The following is a 22,067-nucleotide window of genomic DNA, read 5'->3' as shown; positions in this document are numbered from 1 at the left end:
CAGTTTGAACAGCTCCAACAGCCATCACCGGTGTTCTCAGAGTTTCAGGAGACTCAGTTTGGTATCAAGCTGCTTAATATTCCAACCATATTGGGGGATGAGTGGGTGAGTGAGTTGGGTTTTACGCCGCTTTTAACAGTATTCCAGTTATATCACAGCGTGTCAGCTTAATGTGGGAGGAAAGCCCGAAGTGATGCAGGTCTCAGACGTTTACCACTTCGGTGAAACCCACGAGCACGGGTATGGTGCTGACAAACCTAGAAACATAATTGGGGCGAACCGGGATTCGAACCCACAATCATAGGTTTCTGGCGTGCCCAAGGAACGCAACTCTGCACAGCGAATCGCGGCGCCTTAGACGACAGGGCCACCCGTGCCCCCTATTGGGGGATGAAGAATGACCTTCACCCACTTCACCCACATGGAGAATCAAACTGGGGTCTTCGTGACAAGGCAAGATTTTAATCACTAGCCTAACTCAACTTTATATATTTATATAGCTTTCATTAAATTTACATTAAAATCGGTTCGTTTTCCTGCAGTGTGATCAAGGGAGTAATTACTGAACAAAATAATGGCCATAATATCTCGATCACACTTATTTTAGTTATATTCCTGAAAAGAACAATTTAGTATCACATTTGTGATGCACTGGTGTGGAGAGATGATGTATACAAGAAACAACAATATATAACCGTAGATAACACAATAAAACAGGTATATACAGGCAGCATAACACACATGAGAATATTGGTTTGGTATGCCGAAAGCATATGAAACACATGGACAATAAATGAAAAGGTTTTGATTTTAGAAATATGTATGTGCATGTATGTAAGTAAAAACAAAATATCTATTGAACATGCCATAATACTAGCCCTGATTGTAGTAATACATTCATCAAAATAAATCCACATAAGAATGCAATTACAGATTGAATATCAAAGGCAAAATGCATTGCACATGTTGATTGATCTATCAGAAAATTGATTGAGAGAAAAATTGATTTGTTTATTCCCAATAAACTGACTGAACAAGGCGTCAGTGTATAGAGGAAGAACCCACTGCAGTACTTTACACATGCAGGAATAAACAGAACTGGAAATATACTGAATATACATAGAAACTAGGGCTGGGACGGGTAACTCTGGTACTCGGGTCAGGTGGGTACTGAGTAGGACACAGGTACCCACAGGACTACCCGGACCCATGGTTAGTCACGTGATATATTGTTTAAAAGCAAAAATTATCGAGATCTCTATGGTTACATTATAAGCGACAAATGTTCACATTTCTTTCAGACTATACACAATTTCCTTCATAATGATATAACTTCAGTCAACTTCAGTGTATGCATGACCAGATCGGTTTATACGTGTATCTATATTTATTTTGACAGGAGTACGGTCAAATATTTCCCAATCGGCTATTTTGTACCTATGTCTTGAGACCTACAGCAGGTACCCGGGTAGGGTCGGGTAATAGGGGAGTGGGTACCCAGGTAGGGTTGGGCAATAGGGGGGTGGGTACCCGGGTAGGGTCGGGTAATAGGGGGGTGGGTACCCGGGTAGGGTCGGGCAATAGGGGGGCGGGGTATCCAGGTAGTAAACCTGGACCTGCCCCAGCCCTAATAGAAAAAATCTGAATCTGAAATAAGGGAACACAACAATATCACAGGAGGTTGTCTACTGCCACTTCAATAAAGATTCTTCATATTAAAAAGTATCACTGAAATATTGGCCTATAGTATATATATTAGTCTATTAGTGAAACAACCTCTGGTTATCCTTTTGATAAATACAGACAAGCAGACAAATGCCCCCCCCCCCCCCAGAAAAAAAAAGAAAAGAAAGAAAAAAGAAGGAGAAACTAATATTCCCTTACTGTTCCCTAATTTCTTTCCATCAGTATATTAACGGTGTATGTATTAAAAATACATATTTGAATGCTTAACAAAAACTGTTTTTCATAACCATTGTAAACAACAGAAATACTGATCTTTCAATATATTACCTCAGGCTAAATGCCTCTAGTTTTGTCGACCCTCTAAAAATTCATAAAAATGTTTGCCATTAATTAATTGCCGCTCTACAACCACATCCCTGCTACTGACCAGTCTGAAACAGGCCGCAATACACAACAATCTTTAACAGCATATATACAAACAACAACAACAACAACAACATGAACAACACGGATGGTTAAACGACTAAATTATATATATACACATGACCTGAGCTGGTTTATACACCCAGAAGAGTATACGATGTGAAGTTTTACACCCGGAGTATTACAGGCTGGTATAGATCGTGGAGTGATACACGGCGCCGCTCTACCACTGTACATTTCATTTTGTATTTATAGAAACATGACAATGAAAGTTGCAAGCTATGGTATTCCATGTTCAGACCAGATTAACAGATTTGCTGGGCTATATATTACTGTATCATATTTTGCTGACACCAACCCCACCCCCATCCCATAATTTTAAGTTACATTTTTCAAAACCACAACCCCCCTCTGCAAAAAAAAAAAAAAAAAAAAAATACATGTAAAAATAATTTTATGAACACCTTCCTCCCCCTTTAATAAATGACCAGACTCTAAATAATGTTCAAATTTATGATATTTTTAATTGAGAAATAGAAGTAATTTTGTCATGGCATGATACACAGACCTGACTAGAAATCCACTGTGCCCATCTCTATGTGTGGTGTAACTTGATTTGCCAGAACGGACTTAGGTATGTTTCCTATGCTGGGAAGGTGTATACTGCAATGACTCACCGTTGGTCCACTGAGAGTACACACCACACTAGACCCTCCTTCCTAACACAGCAGGTGCTTTCTGGACAACAGGCTAATTTTGATCATTACTTGAAAGATGAATAATTCTTTTCTCCTTCTGGAGTACAAAAACACATGACCACATTCTTTACAATACTCAAATTTTCAGATGACATGATTGCACAGAAACAAGACTTCCTATATGGCACTATGTATGGTGTAAAAACAACTAGGGTTGACCTCCAACAGTCTTCAGGGTTCCGTCCGAGTATGACAAGGATTGACCTTGAACAGCCTTCAGGGTTACGTCAGAGTATGACAAGGATTGACCTTGAACTGCCTCCAGGGTTCCGTCCGAGTATGACAAGGATTGACCTTGAACTGCCTTCAGGGTTCCGTCCGAGTATGACAAGGATTGACCTTGAACTGCCTTCAGGGTTCCGTCCGAGTGTGACAAGGATTAACCTTGAACTGCCTTCATGGTTACGTCCGGGTTGACCTTCAAATGCTTCAATCACGTCTCAGTTTGTAAAGAGATGCTTTTCAACTTCTTGGGTTTTAACTCATTTAAGAGATATGCAAGTGAAACTGTTTCATCAGTATACTCACCACAGTACCTTAAACACCTGAGCTGTTTTTATCTGAATTATTCTTACACGACCTGGAGTCACTCTCACAATATGCATGATCTGGATGCCACAGTATTTGCCCAGAACGGCTCCAAACACTACACTGGCTCCAATCCTGCTTACATGTACAATGTCAACACAATCTGTAACAGCCCCAGAGCAGGTGCTTGCTCCACAAAGAATCAAAACTGGGACATCCATGGATGTCAAACAGGTCCATGCTGCTCTTGGCTGACTCCACTCTGATGTCATACAGGTCCTGCTTCTGTTGGCTGACTCCACTCTGATGTCATACAGGTCCTGCTTCTATTGGCTGACTCCACTCTGATGTCATACAGGTCCTACTTCTGTTGGCTGACCTAACTATGATGTCATACAGGTCCATGTTTCGATTGTCTAACTCCACTATGCTGTCATACAGGTATTGTCTTTTGGATCAGCCAATGATCTCATTCAACTTGATGACACTGTATAAAATGTCATACACAAAAACACTGTCATGCTGACCCACAGAAAGTGCTCAATAGTTGGACAGTCCAGCTTGGCTGCCATCTACAGCATAAGTCAAAACTAGGCCTTTCTCTACTGCAGATGTGAAGGTCGTCTTCCCTGTAGATTTCAGAAGATCGCCTCTCCTGCTGATGTCAGAGGGTCATCTAAACTTGATTACATGACACTGTTGTTGTAGTCAAGGACAAAGTCATGAAGACATCCCTCGCAAAGATCACTGAACGACTTGAATGGGAGATACAGACATGGCTCCCGACATCTGTAAGTTGAATGACAGTTGTAGAACACCAAGAGCTTGACATACTGTCATACAGACCTCACTCCAAAGAACTGCCAACAATTGTGTGACACCAAGAGACTCTGCCGTCATACGGATGTTTCCCGGAAGACGCGCGTGGAGCTGTCCCCCTGCCTGATGTGGATGTAGCGTGTGGTGTCCACCTCTGAGATCTTCACCTGTGTACTGGGAATGATGATATCCCCCGCCCCGGGGAGCTGCACCAACTCCGCCTTCGGTGTCGGAACTGGAACAGACATTATCTCTGGATAACAATCATGAAGCTAACTTCAAGAAAAACAAAGTTCTTGTGTGCAAGGTATCATTGCCCAAAACATGTGACAAGTAGGAATTGATTTTAAGCATTATTCAGCCATTTCTCAGCTGTACTAGAGTGTAAGTGAGTAAATCACATGTTCCAGTAAGGTGCTGACAGAGCAAGGATCATTACTCAAGGGCAAATCAGCAAATCCTGGCAGGGGTAAGGGACACAACTCTGCCCTGCAAATAGCATAGCCTAAGACCACTGGGCCACCCTTATTACATAGAGAAGATAGTGAAGTCTCACCTGTAGCTGGTGTGTCTGTGGAATCTCACTTCCTGTGCTGGCCAGGATCAGAACATTACACTGTCAGTTCACTGGCAGTAGAGCAAGATTTGCAGAGATTTACAAAGCCTCATGCCAAAGAGCCCAGCCAAACTACGAGCAGATCACGCTCATCCCATCATTCCATTAGTAATGAAAGAATTAATGAGTGTAAATGTATTGCCACAGCCAGCACAAGGGAGATAATAACATACCAGCCCAGCCAAACAGACTCGAGACTTGTGGAGAGAGAAACATAGCATCAATGTACCCTTCCAGTCTAATATTGGAATAGTTATAGAAGTCTGACACTGCTTTTGTCAATATTCCAGCTCATGGGACACAAACTGGAATTCATGCACTGCATGTAGGAGTGAGTTAGTGAGTGAGTGAGTGAAGCGGGTTTAACCACACTTTGAACAATATTCAAGTTCTATCATGGCGTGTCAGCTTAATGTGGGAGGAAAACCCAAAAGGATGCAGGTGAAACCCACGAGCACTGGTATGGTGCTGACAAACCTTGGAACAAATTCAGACAGATACGGGATTTGAACCCATGATGATAGGCTTCTGGTGTGACAAAGGGAGATAACTCTGGACAGCAAAATGTGGTGCCTTAGACGACGGGGCCAACTGTGCCCATGCACCTTTGAACAAAAGTCTTTGGTGTGATGAACGAATACTGAAATCACCTTTTTTGTTCTAAATAAATTTAGGATGGAGTGTCAAATCGTCATGTCCAGTCAGGTGTTGAGTCAAATTGTCATGTCCAGTCAGGTGTTGAGTCAAATTGTCATGTCCAGTCAGGTGTTGACCATTAGCCTGGGGATAATGGGGGGAAGACAAAATGAAGGAATTACAACACATTCTATAAACACGACACAAACAGGTCTTGGACATGGTACCATATTGTTTACCCCATGCAAAGAAATAGCTCTAACTACATCAGGATCACAACAGAGTTAATTATTTCAAACCTGAGAATGGGACCATTATCCTTCACTCTAATACAGTTTGTGTCCAAATCTATTGAAACCCCACTGTTTAAACCTTAAACCAGAGTCGACTCAGCGCTTCTTCCGTGACAAAGTTACTATTATCTGTACCAATCTCATTGAAAGAATAAATTTGAAATCTGTAGGTGAGGTGAAATGGGGTTTAATGTCGCGTCCAAGATTATTGCACTTATATAGCGACGTGCATGTACGTGTGTGTGGCTGCTTGTACTAGCCCGGACTGATGCCAATTTATAGTGCTAGCCCACTGAGATACCATACCGCAGTTTAACATAAATACCCCACTCAGACACAGTATACTGACGCCGAGCCGACCAGTCCTTGTTTTCGCCCCTTAATGCCGAGCGCCAGACAGGGTAACAACAAGTACCATCTTTTAACGTCTTTTGGTATGACGTGGCCGGGGATCAAACCCCGGACCTTCCGCTCTCCAGGCGGACGCTCTACCGCTAGACCACGGAGGCGGTCTGAAATCTGTAAGTAAATTGTCTTCATTGATACTACAGCTTCTAAAATGCTGAATGTATGTGGATACAATGTTATGTTTGAATTCTTGCTAATGTGTCGTATCGCAATGGAGTCCAAGGTAACATTACACAATGTATGTGGGGAATAGAACCCAGGACACGTGTATGATAAGTGACCACACTGCCCCCTGTGCCACCACACCTTCTGACAGCCAACACATCAGACATGCTCTGTGAGTAAGCCAGTCATTCCAGTATGTCAAACTCTTAAACTCAGCCTATATATATGTCAGCTGGAATTCAGCAAGCTCCAATATAGTAACATATAGTATAAAATACAAAAAATAGAATATAAAATAAATAAAAAATAAATAAAAAGACAACTCACATATAAAAAGACAAAAGAATCAAAATGGCAGGAAATGAAAATACACACGAAAGTTGAGCAAACACAAGATTTGAATTGCATAGTAAATCAAAATCAAGCAGAATATTGTCGACAAGAACTGTAGAAGTATCAAATCAGTTTCACTTAGCATCAATTTCTACAGTTCTTGCACTTCTAGGAAGATACATGGTCGTGTATTATAAGAATTCCACTTTGCTTCATACAGCAAGCTTTATCTCCAAACTGCTTTCTCAAACAAAGCATCAGCGAATTCATGTATAATAGAAGGTGATATAACACTCAACTCTTGATAGGGATGTCCTTATTCCATGATACATCAAACAGTATTGTACTAGAATAAACACTCGGTATCCCTATCACACGTTGAGCTGTATACATGCCACATATCTTCCTAGAGGTTATCCACATTGCTACACACTGTTCACACAGAGAAATGCCCATGTATGTGGAAGGTATCAATACTACTCAAAACAAGTTAAGGATACCCCAACTTTTTCTGGCATGACAGATTAACTATAGTAATTTTGAAAGAATCAGGTGTTCTTCAGTGTCTTTTGAGTAGTATACACTTAGCAGGTAATGATTACCCAATTTATTCAAAGATAATGGCAAATTTTCTATTATGGCATTAATTACTTACAGAGACTGGAAATTGAGGAGCATAGTTCTCTTTACAGACGCTTCTCGGGATAGCACAGAATTTGAAATTATCCCGAAATGGAATCAAACTCAGACCTCAGTATGACAAGCTGACGCACCATCTACTGAGCTGTTGGAGCGGTCCTACTATGCCATTGGTAAGTATGGACAGTGTGTAGCATTGTGAATGTTGTTCTGAAGGAATAAGTATAGAGGTGAGTAACTCACGATAACAACAGAAGAGGCACGAACAACAAACACCATCAGGTCACAACAACACACAGGAAGAACAGCAGGAGCCGGAGTCCGCCTTCGATTTGCCAACAAGTTTGGAGCACTCATGTGCTGGCGAGGTTGGGCTACCAGACGATTGGCTGGGAGGGAAGCTGGGCCTAGCATGCTCAGTAACACTGCCATGCAACGGGCTAATGTTAGCATTGTCACTACTAGGTGAAGCTGAAGGGGTGGAGACAGATGTCATTTGGACCGAGTCGTCAACTTCTAAAGACACCTGAGATACGTCAGTTGTAACAGATTTGATGTCGGTGCTAGGACTTTTGTCTTCCTCAGCATTATTGTTCTCCTCATCATCACTGAAATCCTCCGAGGACGAACTATGATGGCGCATGCGAATCAGCGGCCATTCCCTTAATATTTTCTGGCAAGTTCGAACTTGCATGGCTATTTCCTGAAAAGATTTCCTGCGTACCCTAGTTTGTTCAGGTTTCAAGGAATCAGGAATGAATGTCCCAGACTCTGTGCGGGTCCGAATACTGGTACGGAATTCAGGAACAAGATCTTTCTCTTTCTCAAATACAGCATAGTCATGTATATTGATGTCCGTAATGTCATCACTCTCAACATGTTCCCCATTTATGGATAGCACCTTTTTGCGTGGAGTTTTAGTGGAGGACGAGAGGGACGACTCATTGAGATTACCTTTTCCTGGCTTCAGATGCAAGGACAGGTACACTGGCTGCGTTAACAGAGAGATGGATACACATATTAACATGATTACATCACAATACACTCACTATTACACTCACAATTACACTCCTAACTACTGCATTGTTATCAGGCTAAAAAATAGGTTTTAGGTTTTCTATTTCAGCCCATCAACAAAATAATTGTTAGCTGAAACAATTTTTTTCATTTATTCTTGCCTTGAAAGATTAATTGCAGGCTTTTATAAATTAAAAGTCGGCTTTCAAATGAATATAAGGGATTTGTGTCAAGGCTGTATCCTATTCATTTGACCTGCGACCTCCCCATCCGCCCCTCTTCAATACATGTAACATTTGTTCATGAGCTTCCTCCCCATAATAAATTACAACTTAACTGATAATGTTCAAATTAATAATTTTTATATTTTTAAGAAAAAGAAGTCTTTTTTTTCATTATTTCATAAAATTTATCAAATTTATATTTAGAACAAAAACAGGATGGTGATAAAAGCTGTGGTTCAACTAGAGAAAAATGATTCAGATTTGGGTTCCAGATAAGGGTGGAAAACTTGAAACATATTTTTAATTTGGGGTTTAAAGTAGAGATCTGCAGTCTCTACTGTGGAATAATCTACTCTATAGGGTAAGATGACCCACAATCAGTCAAGTAAAAGAACCAGACAACACAATCCTTTATAGAGGCCTATTAAGACAATCAATAGGGTACTGAAGACCAACTGAAATCCAAGGGTAGGGGTTCTAATTAGATTTGTTTGTTTGTTTGTTGTTTAACACCTGACACAGCAATATTCATGCTATATGATGGTGTCGGTAAAAAATAAAGTCTGGACCAGATAATCTAGTGATTGATAAAGTGAAAACCAGTCCACGCCATTGGGGTATGAAGACATACAATCAACCAAGTCACGGAGGCTGACCACCGATCCATTTGCTCGCCTCTAACGACCAGCAAAGGCTGCTGGGGACTAGTTCTACCCAGAATCCACACTGGGTGGTTCCTATTGGCGACGTAACAGATGCTATGAGTCACACATTGTAACGACTTGTTCCCCACTTTTGGTGCCTCTTTGACAAACACTGGACATGGGGTCCGATCCTGCCCTGGAATCCCACGTGACACAGCAATGGAACAGCTCTTGCATGATCATACACTCTGGCTTCCACTAAGGGACATATTACTTGGGTGGGATCAACGATAAATCCATGGCAGTAACACTACAATGACGCCACAATCACATGACATCACTCATCCTTCTGCAGCTGAAGATGGTTAGGTTGGAAGAATAATTTCGGAAGATAAATGGAATCACACATAAGTGGCTTTTGAAATCAAATATATCAATGTGAGTCAATAAAAGTTTAAAACTTGTATTGACACGTTTTGATACATTTGATATCAAAACATACTTGTCGCTAAAAGTTATAAACTTGTATAGACCTGCCTTGATATACTTGACATAAAAAGACACAAGGGTAAGGTTCTCTATGTCGCAGAGCTTGTCATGTCAACACACCTGGCATATACCCCGTTCACATGCACAACATTTACTAACGTAAGTTATTTTGCACATGTGTAACTATACATAATTGTGTATATGTAAATTTACTATGCGTTCACATGAAAATCAACTTAGCTGTGTAAATAAAGTATGTAAATTGTGTAATGCACACATTTTGGTCAGTCTGTTTACGACTTCCAACACAAAACAGGTTGTTTTCCAATCAAAGTTAAATGGGAAGAGAGTTACTTCACCGAAAATTTATGCATGAAGCAGCATGTGTTTGATTTAATTTGTACACAAAGTTTTGACTCCTCGAAACCAAAAGAAAACACCGTCTGCTCAACTCTGTATATACGGATAAAAGTTGGCAACTGTTGACAATTTGTTTGGTGTTTGCAAAAGAACAGATATTAATTAGATCATCCCCTTACGTTAACAAAAACGTTCACATTGCAACATATACACACAGTGCAAATCTACATTTACATTTGCACCTGCTCCAGACATGATGCAAATTTGCTCCTGGTGTAAATATACACACATGAGTAAGTTGATAAGTTGATAAAACTGAAAATAAAATAAAAACAATTACTATATACATTCTATCGAGTGTCACCAACCTTGTGGTCGCCCATACAAACTTCCTTTCCTATTAAGCTGTACTCGGGCCGGTGAAACTTTTCATCCTGAAAACAAACAAGATAAATTGCACACAGTATAAGTAATCTATCTGGGATTAACACTGCTTTGAACAGTATTCCCAGCTTGTCAACTAAATCACCACATGGGTCACAGACATGCTACCAGTTTGATGGGGATCGTCATGCTGACAGACCAAGGGTCATGACAGGGTGAGCTGCAGGATGGTCTCGGTACAGAGAGTTGCGTCCCCTTGGTCTCCAATGTGAGGCAGTTAGGAATATCTGGGACAGATTGGGTCTAAACATGGTTTGTTTGCTTGTTTTGTTGTTTAGTGCCGCACTCGGCAATATTCCATCTATATATATGACCTCGGTCTGTAAATAATCGAGTCTGGACCAGACAATCAAGTGATTGATTTCATGAGCATCAATCCATGCACTTGGGATATGATGACATGCATCAACCAAGTCAGCAAGCCTGACCACCCGATCCCGTAAGTCGCCTCTTACAACAAGCATAATCACCTTTTATGAGAAGCAAGGGATATGAAGACCTATTCTGACAAAAGTTCCTAACTTGAATAATCATCATGAAAGGGAGAACTCATGAGTGCACACTTGTGTATAATGTGCAGTCCCATTGTGGGTGCAAGTTTTGGGAAAGATGCTATTTCGTGTATTGTGCACAGTAAAAAACTGAGTGTTATTGGTTTAGATGAACGAACGGAAAATGTGAACTTAGCGATAAAACGTTCTGCTTTACATTCCAATTGTATTTCTTGTTTTTCAAATATTGTAGACATTACAATTTTAATTGTATTTCTTATTTCTTTGTCCCTTTCAAGGCATCAATAGCGGGAATCTGATCATGGTTGCTGTAAATAACAGTTAGTTGTCACAATCAGTTCAGACACAATTTCAACACAAGTAATGTGAACTACATTGAATGATATTTGAATAAAATTAATTAAAAAAGATAACCAACTTTTACACTTCGGTACAGATTCAGTATTGTTGTAGATCAGTATTCGGTTGTAGTGTCTTTGTGTTGGGGAAAACACACCAGAACTCATTGTACATCTGTGTTAAATGTACCCTCCTTTACACAGCATCGTTTTTTGGAACACTGCACACAAGAAAGTACGGAGGTGAGGTGAGGTGAAATGGGGTTTAACGTCGCGTCCAAGATTATTGCACTTATATAGCGACGTGCATGTACGTGTGTGTGTTTGTGTGGCTGCTTGTACTAGTCCAGACTGATGCCGATTTAAAGTGTTAGTTCACTGAGATACCATGCCGCAGTTTAACATGAATACCCCACTCAGACACAGTATACTGACCCCGAGCCGACCAGTCCTTGTTTTAGCCCCTTAATGCCGAGCGCCAGACAGGGTAACAACAAGTACCATCTTTTAATGTCTTTTGGTATGACGCGGCTGGGGATCGAACCCAGGACCTTCCGCTCTCCGGGCAGACGCTCTACCGCTAGACCACGGAGGCGGTCAGAAAGAACGGAAGTTACCACATAAGTCAGGACAAATTAATATTTTCAAGGTTGTGTTTTTTCTACTCCAGCCAATGAAGATGGCCCAATAAACGTTTTTGTCATTGATCTGGAATTTAATTTCTCTTGCCTCCATCCATCCAATTTAGTATTACAATCCAAAAAACAAGGAAAATAAATAACAGTGGCCTGGCGTGAATCTTTTGTACATATCCTGTGTCACAACAAAAGAGAACATATTTCCAAACACTCTCTGTGCTGTAGCTCACCTGGAAGATGACATCTTTGGCACTGTGAGAAATGAGTATCCGGTCACACCAGGAGGGGCAGCGCGTCTTCATGTACGACGTCCCATCATTCACATCCTCGCTGAAAGGGTAGCTGACCAAACAAAGACAAGAAACAGCTGAACAAGGTCTGTTGGATCACTATCCCAGAATTGTTACTGTTCATTGTATCAAAACAGCTTTATATTTATTTTATTTTATAATAATATTATAATTTTGTAATGAATACCTTTTTCTTTTTTAAACAACCTGTTTCAAGGCATCTATGTATATGTCGACAGATGTGTTTTCAAAGGCAGCATGAATGTTTGGTAGTGAGTTTATGTAGGACTACACATTTGGTGGATTGAATCAAGCAATGGAAAAAAGAACCACACCAGCAATATTCTTCATCTGTAGATTCATGGGATGCCAAAATGAGGATGGGTGGTGGTGAGCAGGTGGGGGTTAAATTCTAACAAGAGTTTGCCATTAACGTGGCCATATCCCCCGCCCCTGTTGCAGAATATAAGACATAATTAAATCTAAACAAACCCTAACCTTTTTTAACCGAGGTGGAACTTGTCATGGAAATTGTAAAAAAAAGAAGAGTTTGGAACCTAAGTCCATCTTGTTGCCATGGAAACGTAAAAAATAAAAATTTCTAAAATTTCTAAATAGCAAAAGGCACCAGTTCAGCATGTACATGACAGCCCTGCAAAGTTTCATGAAAAAATATTGAACGGTTTATGAGTTATGCTCCGGAAACGAACCCTACCCTCACAGAACCTAAGTCCATCTTGTTGCCATAGAAACGTAAAAACTAAAAATTTCAAAAATTTCTAAACAGCAAAAGGCACCAGTTCAGCATGTACTTGACAGACCTGCAAAGTTTGATGAAAAAATATTGAACAGTTTCTAAGTTATGCTCCGGAAACGAAACGTGACGGATGGACGGAGCCCATTTCTATATCCCCCACCAACTTTGTTGGGTGGGGGATAATGATTACTTTATCAAGGCCTGATATAGTGGACTTACTTACCTTGGAGGGAAGCTGATTTCATATTCAGACAACCTCTCTTTGAATGGCGTCATCTCGGTGTCATACTGCTTCAACTGAACAACACACAACAAAGAGCTTGATATAAACAGGAGAACGTAAACATAATCATTTCTTTCTCAAATCAACAATACCGTATTCGACATAATAAGCGCCCATGGCGATATTTGCTAATATATCGGCTAGTGAATGATCGCAATTAGCAACCCTTCCGCTTGATCAATGTACACAAGACTTATTTATTCGTGCATAATACGCTCTCTGCCGTACATAAACAGGCTGTCAGCATAAACCACGAAATTTCTTTCAACTGTTTTTTTCACCAAGATAATATTCTAATAAGAGCCCCCTATTTCTAATTTTTGGAGCGCCCTGGGGGCTTATTACGTCGAATACAGCAGTACATACAACATGCATAGGAGGATCTATGAACATGTGACTACAGCTAGGTTTTCCTTTTAAACCGGCTCTGAAATAGCTATAGAAAGAAGTTTCCAAGCATTTTGACGTATCATTATATGTATCGTAATGTGACCTTGCTGTAGCGTTTCACCCCTACTAGGTATCTGATAGTCACCATGTCACAATTACTTCTCTCTTCACTCTTTAAGTTACGTTGTCACTGAGTGTGTCAGCAATCACAAAATTCCCTTAAAAAAAACAATGGCAGCCTGTTGGATAGAAACAAGTAGCGCCCTCCATCTTGGCTCTTGTATGTCTAATTTTCTGTTCCGAGCCTGTAACTTGTAATGTTCCTGGGCTGACAGAGTGGCACCTACCCACTTGATGGTGTTGAAGAACAGATCTTCATGCTTGTCGTGGTAGTCAAATCCCTTGGCCTCCACAGTCAGCACGACCTGAAACATCAACACAATGTCACAAATGTTTTATCTGGGATAACACTGGCAAAGGTGATACCTGCGTTGGATCAGTAAAATTAATAATGATGTGTAAATATAGTTGGTTATGCAGGCTGAAAAGGCTACATAGGGTAATTTCGCAATCACGCATAGTGTGGTTGTAATTTGAAACTGTCACTGTGTACGTGTACACAAGCATCTCACGGTTAATTGAGTTGTTGTGATTTATTTTGTGTATTTTATGCAAATTTGCAGCTTATCTGAAGGGGTCCGCGAGTGAGGGACATATGGAGTGAAAAATTTAATAATTATCTGTGTCTGAAGTACCATACAATCTGACGAACAAATGTTACAAAGTCTCACAACACTGGACACAAACACTCTGATTATTTCGAAGTTGAAAATGCCGAGTTCAAGATTAAAGTGTCTGAATGATCAGGAAAAATGCTACTGTATCATCATCATCATCATCATCATCACCTTTTCGTTGCCCTCCTCGGTGTAGACGATTTTACTGATCTGGTCCTTCTTGCCCAGTGTCTGCTCGGACGTTGTTTTGGCTGTCAGGGCCTACACAGACACCATCAGTGAACACAATATGTTTGTTTGAAGTCCACATGGCCAGACCAATTTAGGATCACGACAGGGTGAAATCTAAAGGATGGTATCTGTACATTGAGTTGTGTCCCCTTGGGAGTCCAATTTCAGGCAATTAGGAATATCTGGGGCAGTTTGGGTCTTTGTTTGTTGTTTAATGCCACACTCAGCAATATTCCAGCTATATGACAGCAGTCTGTAAATAATCAAGTCTAGACCAGACTATCCAGTAATTGACATCATGAGCATCGATCCATGTAGTTGGGATAGGATGGCATGCATCAATCAAGTCAGCGAGCCTGTCCACATGATTCACTTAGTCGCCTCTTACGTCAAGCATAGTCGTCTCTTAATTTAAGACAAGACAAGGGTTGTTGAAGACCTATTCTCTACCCGCATCTTTTCTTAGTAAAAAGATGATAAAGTGTCTCTTCCATTGCTGGATGCAATGGCCATTGCAGGATGCAATGGCCATTGCAGCAATGATATCAGGACTTTATGGAGTATCAGATGTCCTTGAAATCATTTGGAAGATATAATTGTTGCGAATGTTAAAATGTCTGTGCATCAAATATTCAGTTGCATCTGACATAACATGTTTAACTGCTAACCTCCATAGGATTCACACCAAGACTTTGCATGGACAGAGAAGAGCATTCTTCCAACCATACCTATACAACCCAATAAAGGACAATCACTCGTACTCTATGTATTCCTCCGACTATACAATCAGATTTTTGATAACATCTGTCTTACAAAAAGTTTAAATACAGACACAACCCAATGGCGTCCTTACAGCAGACTAAAATACTTTCAGACAGTGGTATTTCAGGCATAAACATCTGTCAGCCTTGACTATCAGCTCACCTTTATCAGAAGGTTTGTGTCGAGACGGAAGTTGAAGTCCCCGAATAGTAACATGGGCACCTTGTCATACTTGTCCCCTTCAAACCTGGAAACAACCACATTCTTATTGGAGTGAGTGAGTATGGTTTTACGCCGCTTTTAGCAATATTCCAGCAATATCACGGCGGGGGACACCGGAAATGGGCTTCACACATTGTACCCATGTCGGGAATAGAACCGGGGTCTTTGGCGTGACGAGCGAACGCTCTAACCACTAGACTACCCGACCGCCCCCATTCTTATTGGAACAGAGCAGTCATGCCCCTGACTGGTAAATCATGTCCCTGGGGACCGGCAAATAAAGTACCTGAAAAATCTTTGTTGTTGGACAAAACTTCAATGATATTCATATAAGTATATTATTCGAAGTCAGTTTGTCTGTTGTTAGCTTGTCAAGGGGTTTTCCCTTGTCTATTTTTAGTGCAAGGAAATAACATTTCCCTTTGCTTCGAGGTTATTATATACTGTAAATCTTGAAATTAATGCGAGCGTGAATTAAATGCAACAAAAGCGATTGATCTTTGCTCGCACTATTAAACATCGCATTTATGTCAACAATAAGACATTCTGGATGAACAGTACAGTAGGGCAAAACATGTAATATTTCGTAAAAGGCTCACTTTTAAATTCAATTCTAAATGGTAATTCAAATGTAACGACAGTAACAAATCTTGAAATTTTGAAATCGGTGCACAGTTTTATTCTATCTTCATGCCGATTTAGAGATTTTGTCTGAGATGATGGCTTTGCTATATGATACTGTGATGTTGTGCTGACTGTAAATAATAATGTAACTGTAGTTATGGAAGATAATCCAGTAATTAAACACATACAGAACAATACTTACCTTTAATGCCAATTATACAATGTATGCTTTTTCTCATGTCACTATCAATACATTTCTATTTGTATATGTATCATGTTTGGGAGGGGCATTCAGATAAGCAAAATTTGCTTGTTTGCCAATCCCTCCACTTTATGGAAATAAATATGTTTATATCATTTTGGATAGCAGAATTACCAACTTAGACAACGCTGAAAACAAGCAACTATGTATTCCACACCACTGTTTATTGAGATATACACAATGTCATTCAAACACTAATTACATCCTGTGAATTGTCACCGCTGGGGTCAAGACAAGAGTTCTACTCACTTATGTCATCACTGATCACACCTGCAAGTCCAGACAGACGCCTACCACGCAACACGGTGTCTTTGTTCTTTGCGACTGCATCAAAGGCCGACACAAGCCAGCGTGCATTTATTGTTTTAGCGGAAGTACTCTACTCAGCGCAAATAAGCGGTGCTATTTGGTGTGTGATTGGATTAATGTAAGGATGGAATAATGTGAGGATTCTCCTGTAAACCTGACAGAGGACATTTTCTTAAGATATAAATCTACTGATGCTTGAGAGGAGGGGGTGTTGCATTCATATTGAGTCGCATTTTTGGCTAGGGGCCAGTGATCACAATTTACAGTATTTGCAGCAACTTTGTCTCAAAATATGAAAAAAACTTTGTGTGAATGACGTGCAGATCTAATTGAGTTACTTCAGAGGTGATGTCATTGCATTGAAGATGATGTTGAAAGAATTGAAACCAGGTAATTTACATACGTTTTCTTATTTGTTGAAAGTTGGGACTGACAAAAATTAGGGAGGACTGTGAAATTTTACAGTTGTGCTAGTTTCAAATGCCAGCTTGAACACATCTTCCCGAGGCAAGGGAGTTAACTGACTATTAAAGTCCAGTTTCCACCCTTGCCGAACTAGGCTTGTATTATGGAGTTACATTTTGGCTGGACTAACGAGTCTATGCATAGTCCAATCAAAATCGCGAACCGAAACTGTTATGCAGATTTCGGTCGATTGCAGGATTTGCAAAGCATGTGCACCGCCAACTCATAGTCAACAGATATTGTTCTAATCTTTTCAAGTTTTTAATCAAGGGACTCACATGATTTGATGCACTTATCGATGTAAGACCCGTTTTATCATAATATAGATCTTGATTGTCGATCAGATCGTCTTGCCTTGGCGCCGCCATTTTGTTTGAAACAAATGCAAGTGACACGAGAGGTGGAATCCAATTGGTCCATAGGAGAGGCATAGAAAGGACATGACTCTTAACAGCCACTGGTGGCGCTACGATCGAGCCCAGGAATTCCAGCCTTGTTTGGCAAGGGTGGAAACTGGACTTTTAAACTCTCAGTTAACTCTCTTGCCTCGGGAAGAAGGCTTGAACACTGGTGGATACAGCATTTGCCTAGAGAGGGGAAGGTTGGCGGTTTGATCCTCTGGCCATGTGATACAAGGAGCTTTGCACTCAGCATTAAGGGGACAAAACAAGGACTGCTAGGCACAGTATACTCAGTGAGTAAGTGTGTGAGAGAGTATGGTTTTACGCCGATTTTAGCAATATCACGGGCTTCACACATTGTACCCATGTTGGGAATCGAACCAGGGTCTTCGGCGTGAAGAGCGAACGCTTTAACCACTAGGCTACCCGACCGCCCCCTGTATACTCAGAGTGGAGTCAGCATACTGTGTCTCAGTGGGGTATCCATGTTAAACTGTGGCATGGTTTCTCAGTGGGCTAGCACAATATGACCGGACTGGTACAAGCAGCCATACACACACAAGTACATGCACGTCACTGTATCAGTGCAATCATCTTGATCCCTTTCACCTCACACACCTCCACTCCTCAGCAAGTCTCCGTGAATGGCTGCTTCAACTGTCTTGTAATCAACACATTGGCAAGATGATTTTCATTATTGTTTTGATGGTTCCAAGGACTTCAAGTTAATAAAATTCCACTGTATTAATTTCTATTCATTTTGATAATAAAATCAGTTAATTGATAAAGTTTCTGAAGGATAAATCTTCTCTATTCTTATCATTATCAGCCTTGCAATTCAAGAAACAGTGCCAGCAATAAATGGAATACCGTATTTCTTCAATTAAACACTGGGTCTTGAATAAATGCTGGGGTCTTGAGAAAACACCCTTGCCTCAAAAGCCCGGTAGAATTTATGCACAGAATTTTCCATATTACCATATTTGTCGTAATAAGCGCCCCGCTCTAATAAGTGCCCACGGCGATATTTGCTAATATATTGGCTAGTGAACAATCCCAATTAGCACCCTTTCCAATTGATCAATGTACACAAGACTTATTTATTCGTGTATAATACGCACTCATGCGTTATATGCACCCTTAATTATGGTCAATTAAATATTCAAAAGTAAAATACATCTATCGTGTATAATACACACAGATTCTTCTTTTATATCATTTCAGGCTGTCAGCATAAACCACAAATTTTACAATCTTTCAACTGTTTTTTTTCTCACCGAAATTATATTCAAATAAGAGCCCCCTATTTCAAATTTTGAGAGTGCCCTTGGCGCTTATTACATCTAATACGGTATTATCTTTGCAATTAAATGCCAGGGGTAAAGAGAGCTGAAAGAAATATACACCTGGGTGTTTAACTGAGGAAATATGGCATGCTAGCCGTACCTTTTCAATGTGTGCATCAGTGCCTGTTGTCGGTTTCCGTTGTATATTGAGGGGCTCTGAAATCATAACAGCTTTAGTCACATGATTGTTTTTTTCATTAAGTACTCTAGGTTATTTTCTTACAGCAAGAACCCTTGACAAAAAATAACACATCTTTCTGCATGATAATTTGGATGAGCAAGACTTGTATATCCAATTTCAGATCTACCAGCATGTAAGTGAAATTTGTTAAATGTCACAGTCAGTCTTGCCTGGAATCTTAAAATGTCAAACAAGGACAATGAAATGTAAAATATACTGTTGCATTCATCTGAAAACATTGTTGAAAATGAAACCTGAAACAGTAAATTCAAAGCCCTGGTAAACCGAGCGATCAAATGATTGAAATAATTTTGTCAGATTGTGCGCCTGGACAGATACATTGATCTATACACATTCCACTGATTCTAATAAAACAAACAAGATGAAATAACATGAAATTACGCCAACTCTCATTTCAACTTTATTGCAATGCTTGGTTGTCTATTTCAACGATTGCTCATAAAAACTCTATCAGACTAAGGATGTGATTGGCCGTTTATCACATCAACGTCTAATCTCGCGGCAATCCGTTACAACAGGTCTACATGTAACAAGCAGTGAGCAATGGATGACAATTTCAATCACTTAAGAACAAATCAATGCAACATACTCGTAACAACACTGCAATAGCATTTTAGTGAGGTCACAGTGACCTCAGCGAGGTCTTCAGGAGACAATCAATGGTCACAAGTATTCTGACAACTCTGGCACAGATTACAGCTTTCCGCGTCACATCTGACAACACGACACGCAGCAGATATCAATATATCATTTCTTGAATCAAAGAGTCTGACAAAAATTTGGACATCAACTTTGAACATGGTGCATTAAAGTGGCCAAGCTGTGGAGAAGATCTCCTCATCAGGATTCTTTGGTGGCTGAGATCTGCTCGTGCATGATCCAGATTTGAGGCGAGAGGAAATCAATTGAGTTGAGCCTGGCTGCAGCATACTTACAGCCTGCATGGCGATGATATTTGAAGCATCGTGGAATAAATGGATGTTCACAAGATCAAATATGCTGAAAAAGAAAGACATTATTACAACTCAGCAGATAATGGAACAATTCTCAAAAAACGATCCTTTACTGAAAACGGCTATAAAAGTTTGAGCACAACATAAAACTTTGAAACACTTCACACGTTTCACTAAAGAGAAAATGACAAGTTTTCCTGCATGTTTTGAGATATACTGCATTATGACTCAGAGCATATTGGCACAGGCTAATGATCAATAGGGACACATACCCAAAAGTTTTACAAGGAAGAACATAATAATAATAATAATAATAATGATAATGATGATAATGATGATGATGATGATAAGAATAATAAATAATAATAATAATAATAATGATAATGATGATGATGATGATAAGAATAATAAAGAAGAATAATAATAATAATAATAATAATAATATGCCATTTATATCCCGCATATATCCACACCACAGAGGGGTATGCTCAAAGCACTATTAATATTATTACCCCGGTCACTGGATCAGTGTGCACTCAACAATCATTCCCAGCTCCCTGGGGAGTATAGAATCCAAGCTGCATAAAACTACTGACAATGTATCAACAACGAACAGGTAGAAGACAACAACCCATAAAAATATTTCAAGGGGTCTTCAGCTTAAGATTTTATCAAGTAAATTACCAAAGTATGTGACTTTGAAATCCCCACCCCACCCCATAGTGTCTTAAGGATGATTAATAGAACTAAAAGAAATGTCTCAATGACCAATAAGGTTGGCTGAACTTGGTATAATCAATGTCCTTTAGGGGAGCATGGAAATGATCAATGTTTGCCGAGGAGGAAAGGTTGGGTTCAACTCGAGAGCAAACACATGAAACATACCAGTTATTCAGATTCCATCTTGTTCTCAAGAAACCTTTTCGTGACCATTTGAACTGAAAATAGATAAGAAAGAAATACTGAGAATGAATAATAGTGAGCGAGTGAGGTTTTTAATACCATAATAGGTATATATTCAGCCATATCATGGCAGAGGACATTCGAAATGGGCTTCACACTGTACCGATGTTGGGAATTGAACCCAGGTCTTCTGTGGCATAGTACCAATCTTGGGAATTGAACCCCTGGCCTTTGGTGTGACGAGTGAATGTCATAAGCTTGATAAATTCACACGTGGAATCCTTGATGATGCAGATGAAGTAAATGAATGAATGAATGAATGAATGAATGAATGAATGAATGAATGAATGAATGAATGAATGAATGAATGAATGTCATGCCCGTACATAAAAAACACATTGATGTTACAGCAGGGAACACCAACAAGAGGAAACACCCTCATTATTTTCACATGCACCGTCACAGCGCTTCTGTGGAGGCCCAATAAGTATTGCCTGTTCTGTGTCTGTCTGTTCACGGAGGTCAAGTTGGAGGTCAAGTGGAGGTCTAGGGTGTTCTGAGACTTATTCATCAGTAGGTACTTCACATACGTTTGGGAGTGCAGCCAAGGCCAGTCTGATAAAGGGGGCTGCACAATCCTGTTATAGAGGCAGCTGTGTTATGTAGGTGTCTAGCTTTAATTGCAGATATCTGTTCTGACCTTCATTTCAAAAAAGATATTGTTCAGTATGGTTCCAGTGGTAGATGTTCCTTAATAGTTAGCCGAACCAACAAGATAGTGACAATGTATCTGACAACCCTGTTGTTGGTTTGTTTGTTTGTTGTTTAACGCCACCTTCAGCAAAATTCCAGCTACATGAGGGCGGTCTGTAAATAATCAAGTCTGGACCAGACAATCCAGTGATGGATATCATGAGCATCAACCTACACAATTGGGATACGATGACATGCATCAACCAA

The 22,067-nt window shown here is 40.1% G+C and overlaps 1 protein-coding gene across 2 annotated transcripts in view; it reads right to left on the bottom strand.

Moving 5' to 3' along the window:
* Positions 1–278: 278 nt before the first annotated feature.
* Positions 279–22,067, bottom strand: part of LOC124138071 (inositol polyphosphate-5-phosphatase A-like) — a 156,286-nt gene continuing 134,497 nt past the window's right edge. Inside the window, exons 8-18 of one of the 2 annotated variants that reach the window (XM_046504589.2) lie at positions 21,090–21,142; positions 20,187–20,250; positions 19,150–19,205; positions 15,583–15,667; positions 14,599–14,688; positions 14,038–14,115; positions 13,241–13,314; positions 12,201–12,312; positions 10,407–10,472; positions 8,259–8,295; positions 279–4,449 (exon numbers count right to left, since the gene is read on the bottom strand). In XM_046504589.2, the coding sequence (XP_046360545.1) occupies positions 4,292–4,449; positions 8,259–8,295; positions 10,407–10,472; positions 12,201–12,312; positions 13,241–13,314; positions 14,038–14,115; positions 14,599–14,688; positions 15,583–15,667; positions 19,150–19,205; positions 20,187–20,250; positions 21,090–21,142 (873 nt within the window). In that variant the 3' untranslated portion in view covers positions 279–4,291. Of the gene's footprint in view, positions 4,450–7,547; positions 8,296–10,406; positions 10,473–12,200; positions 12,313–13,240; positions 13,315–14,037; positions 14,116–14,598; positions 14,689–15,582; positions 15,668–19,149; positions 19,206–20,186; positions 20,251–21,089; positions 21,143–22,067 lie in introns of both variants that reach the window. The other variant, XM_046504587.2, reaches the window with a different exon arrangement.

The sequence above is a fragment of the Haliotis rufescens genome, unplaced genomic scaffold (assembly GCF_023055435.1).
Source record: "Haliotis rufescens isolate VD_foot unplaced genomic scaffold, xgHalRufe1.0.p SCAF_12, whole genome shotgun sequence".
Taxonomy (NCBI): domain Eukaryota; kingdom Metazoa; phylum Mollusca; class Gastropoda; order Lepetellida; family Haliotidae; genus Haliotis; species Haliotis rufescens.
Note: the sequence above shows the minus strand (reverse complement) of the source record. Positions and strands in the feature narration are given on the sequence as shown.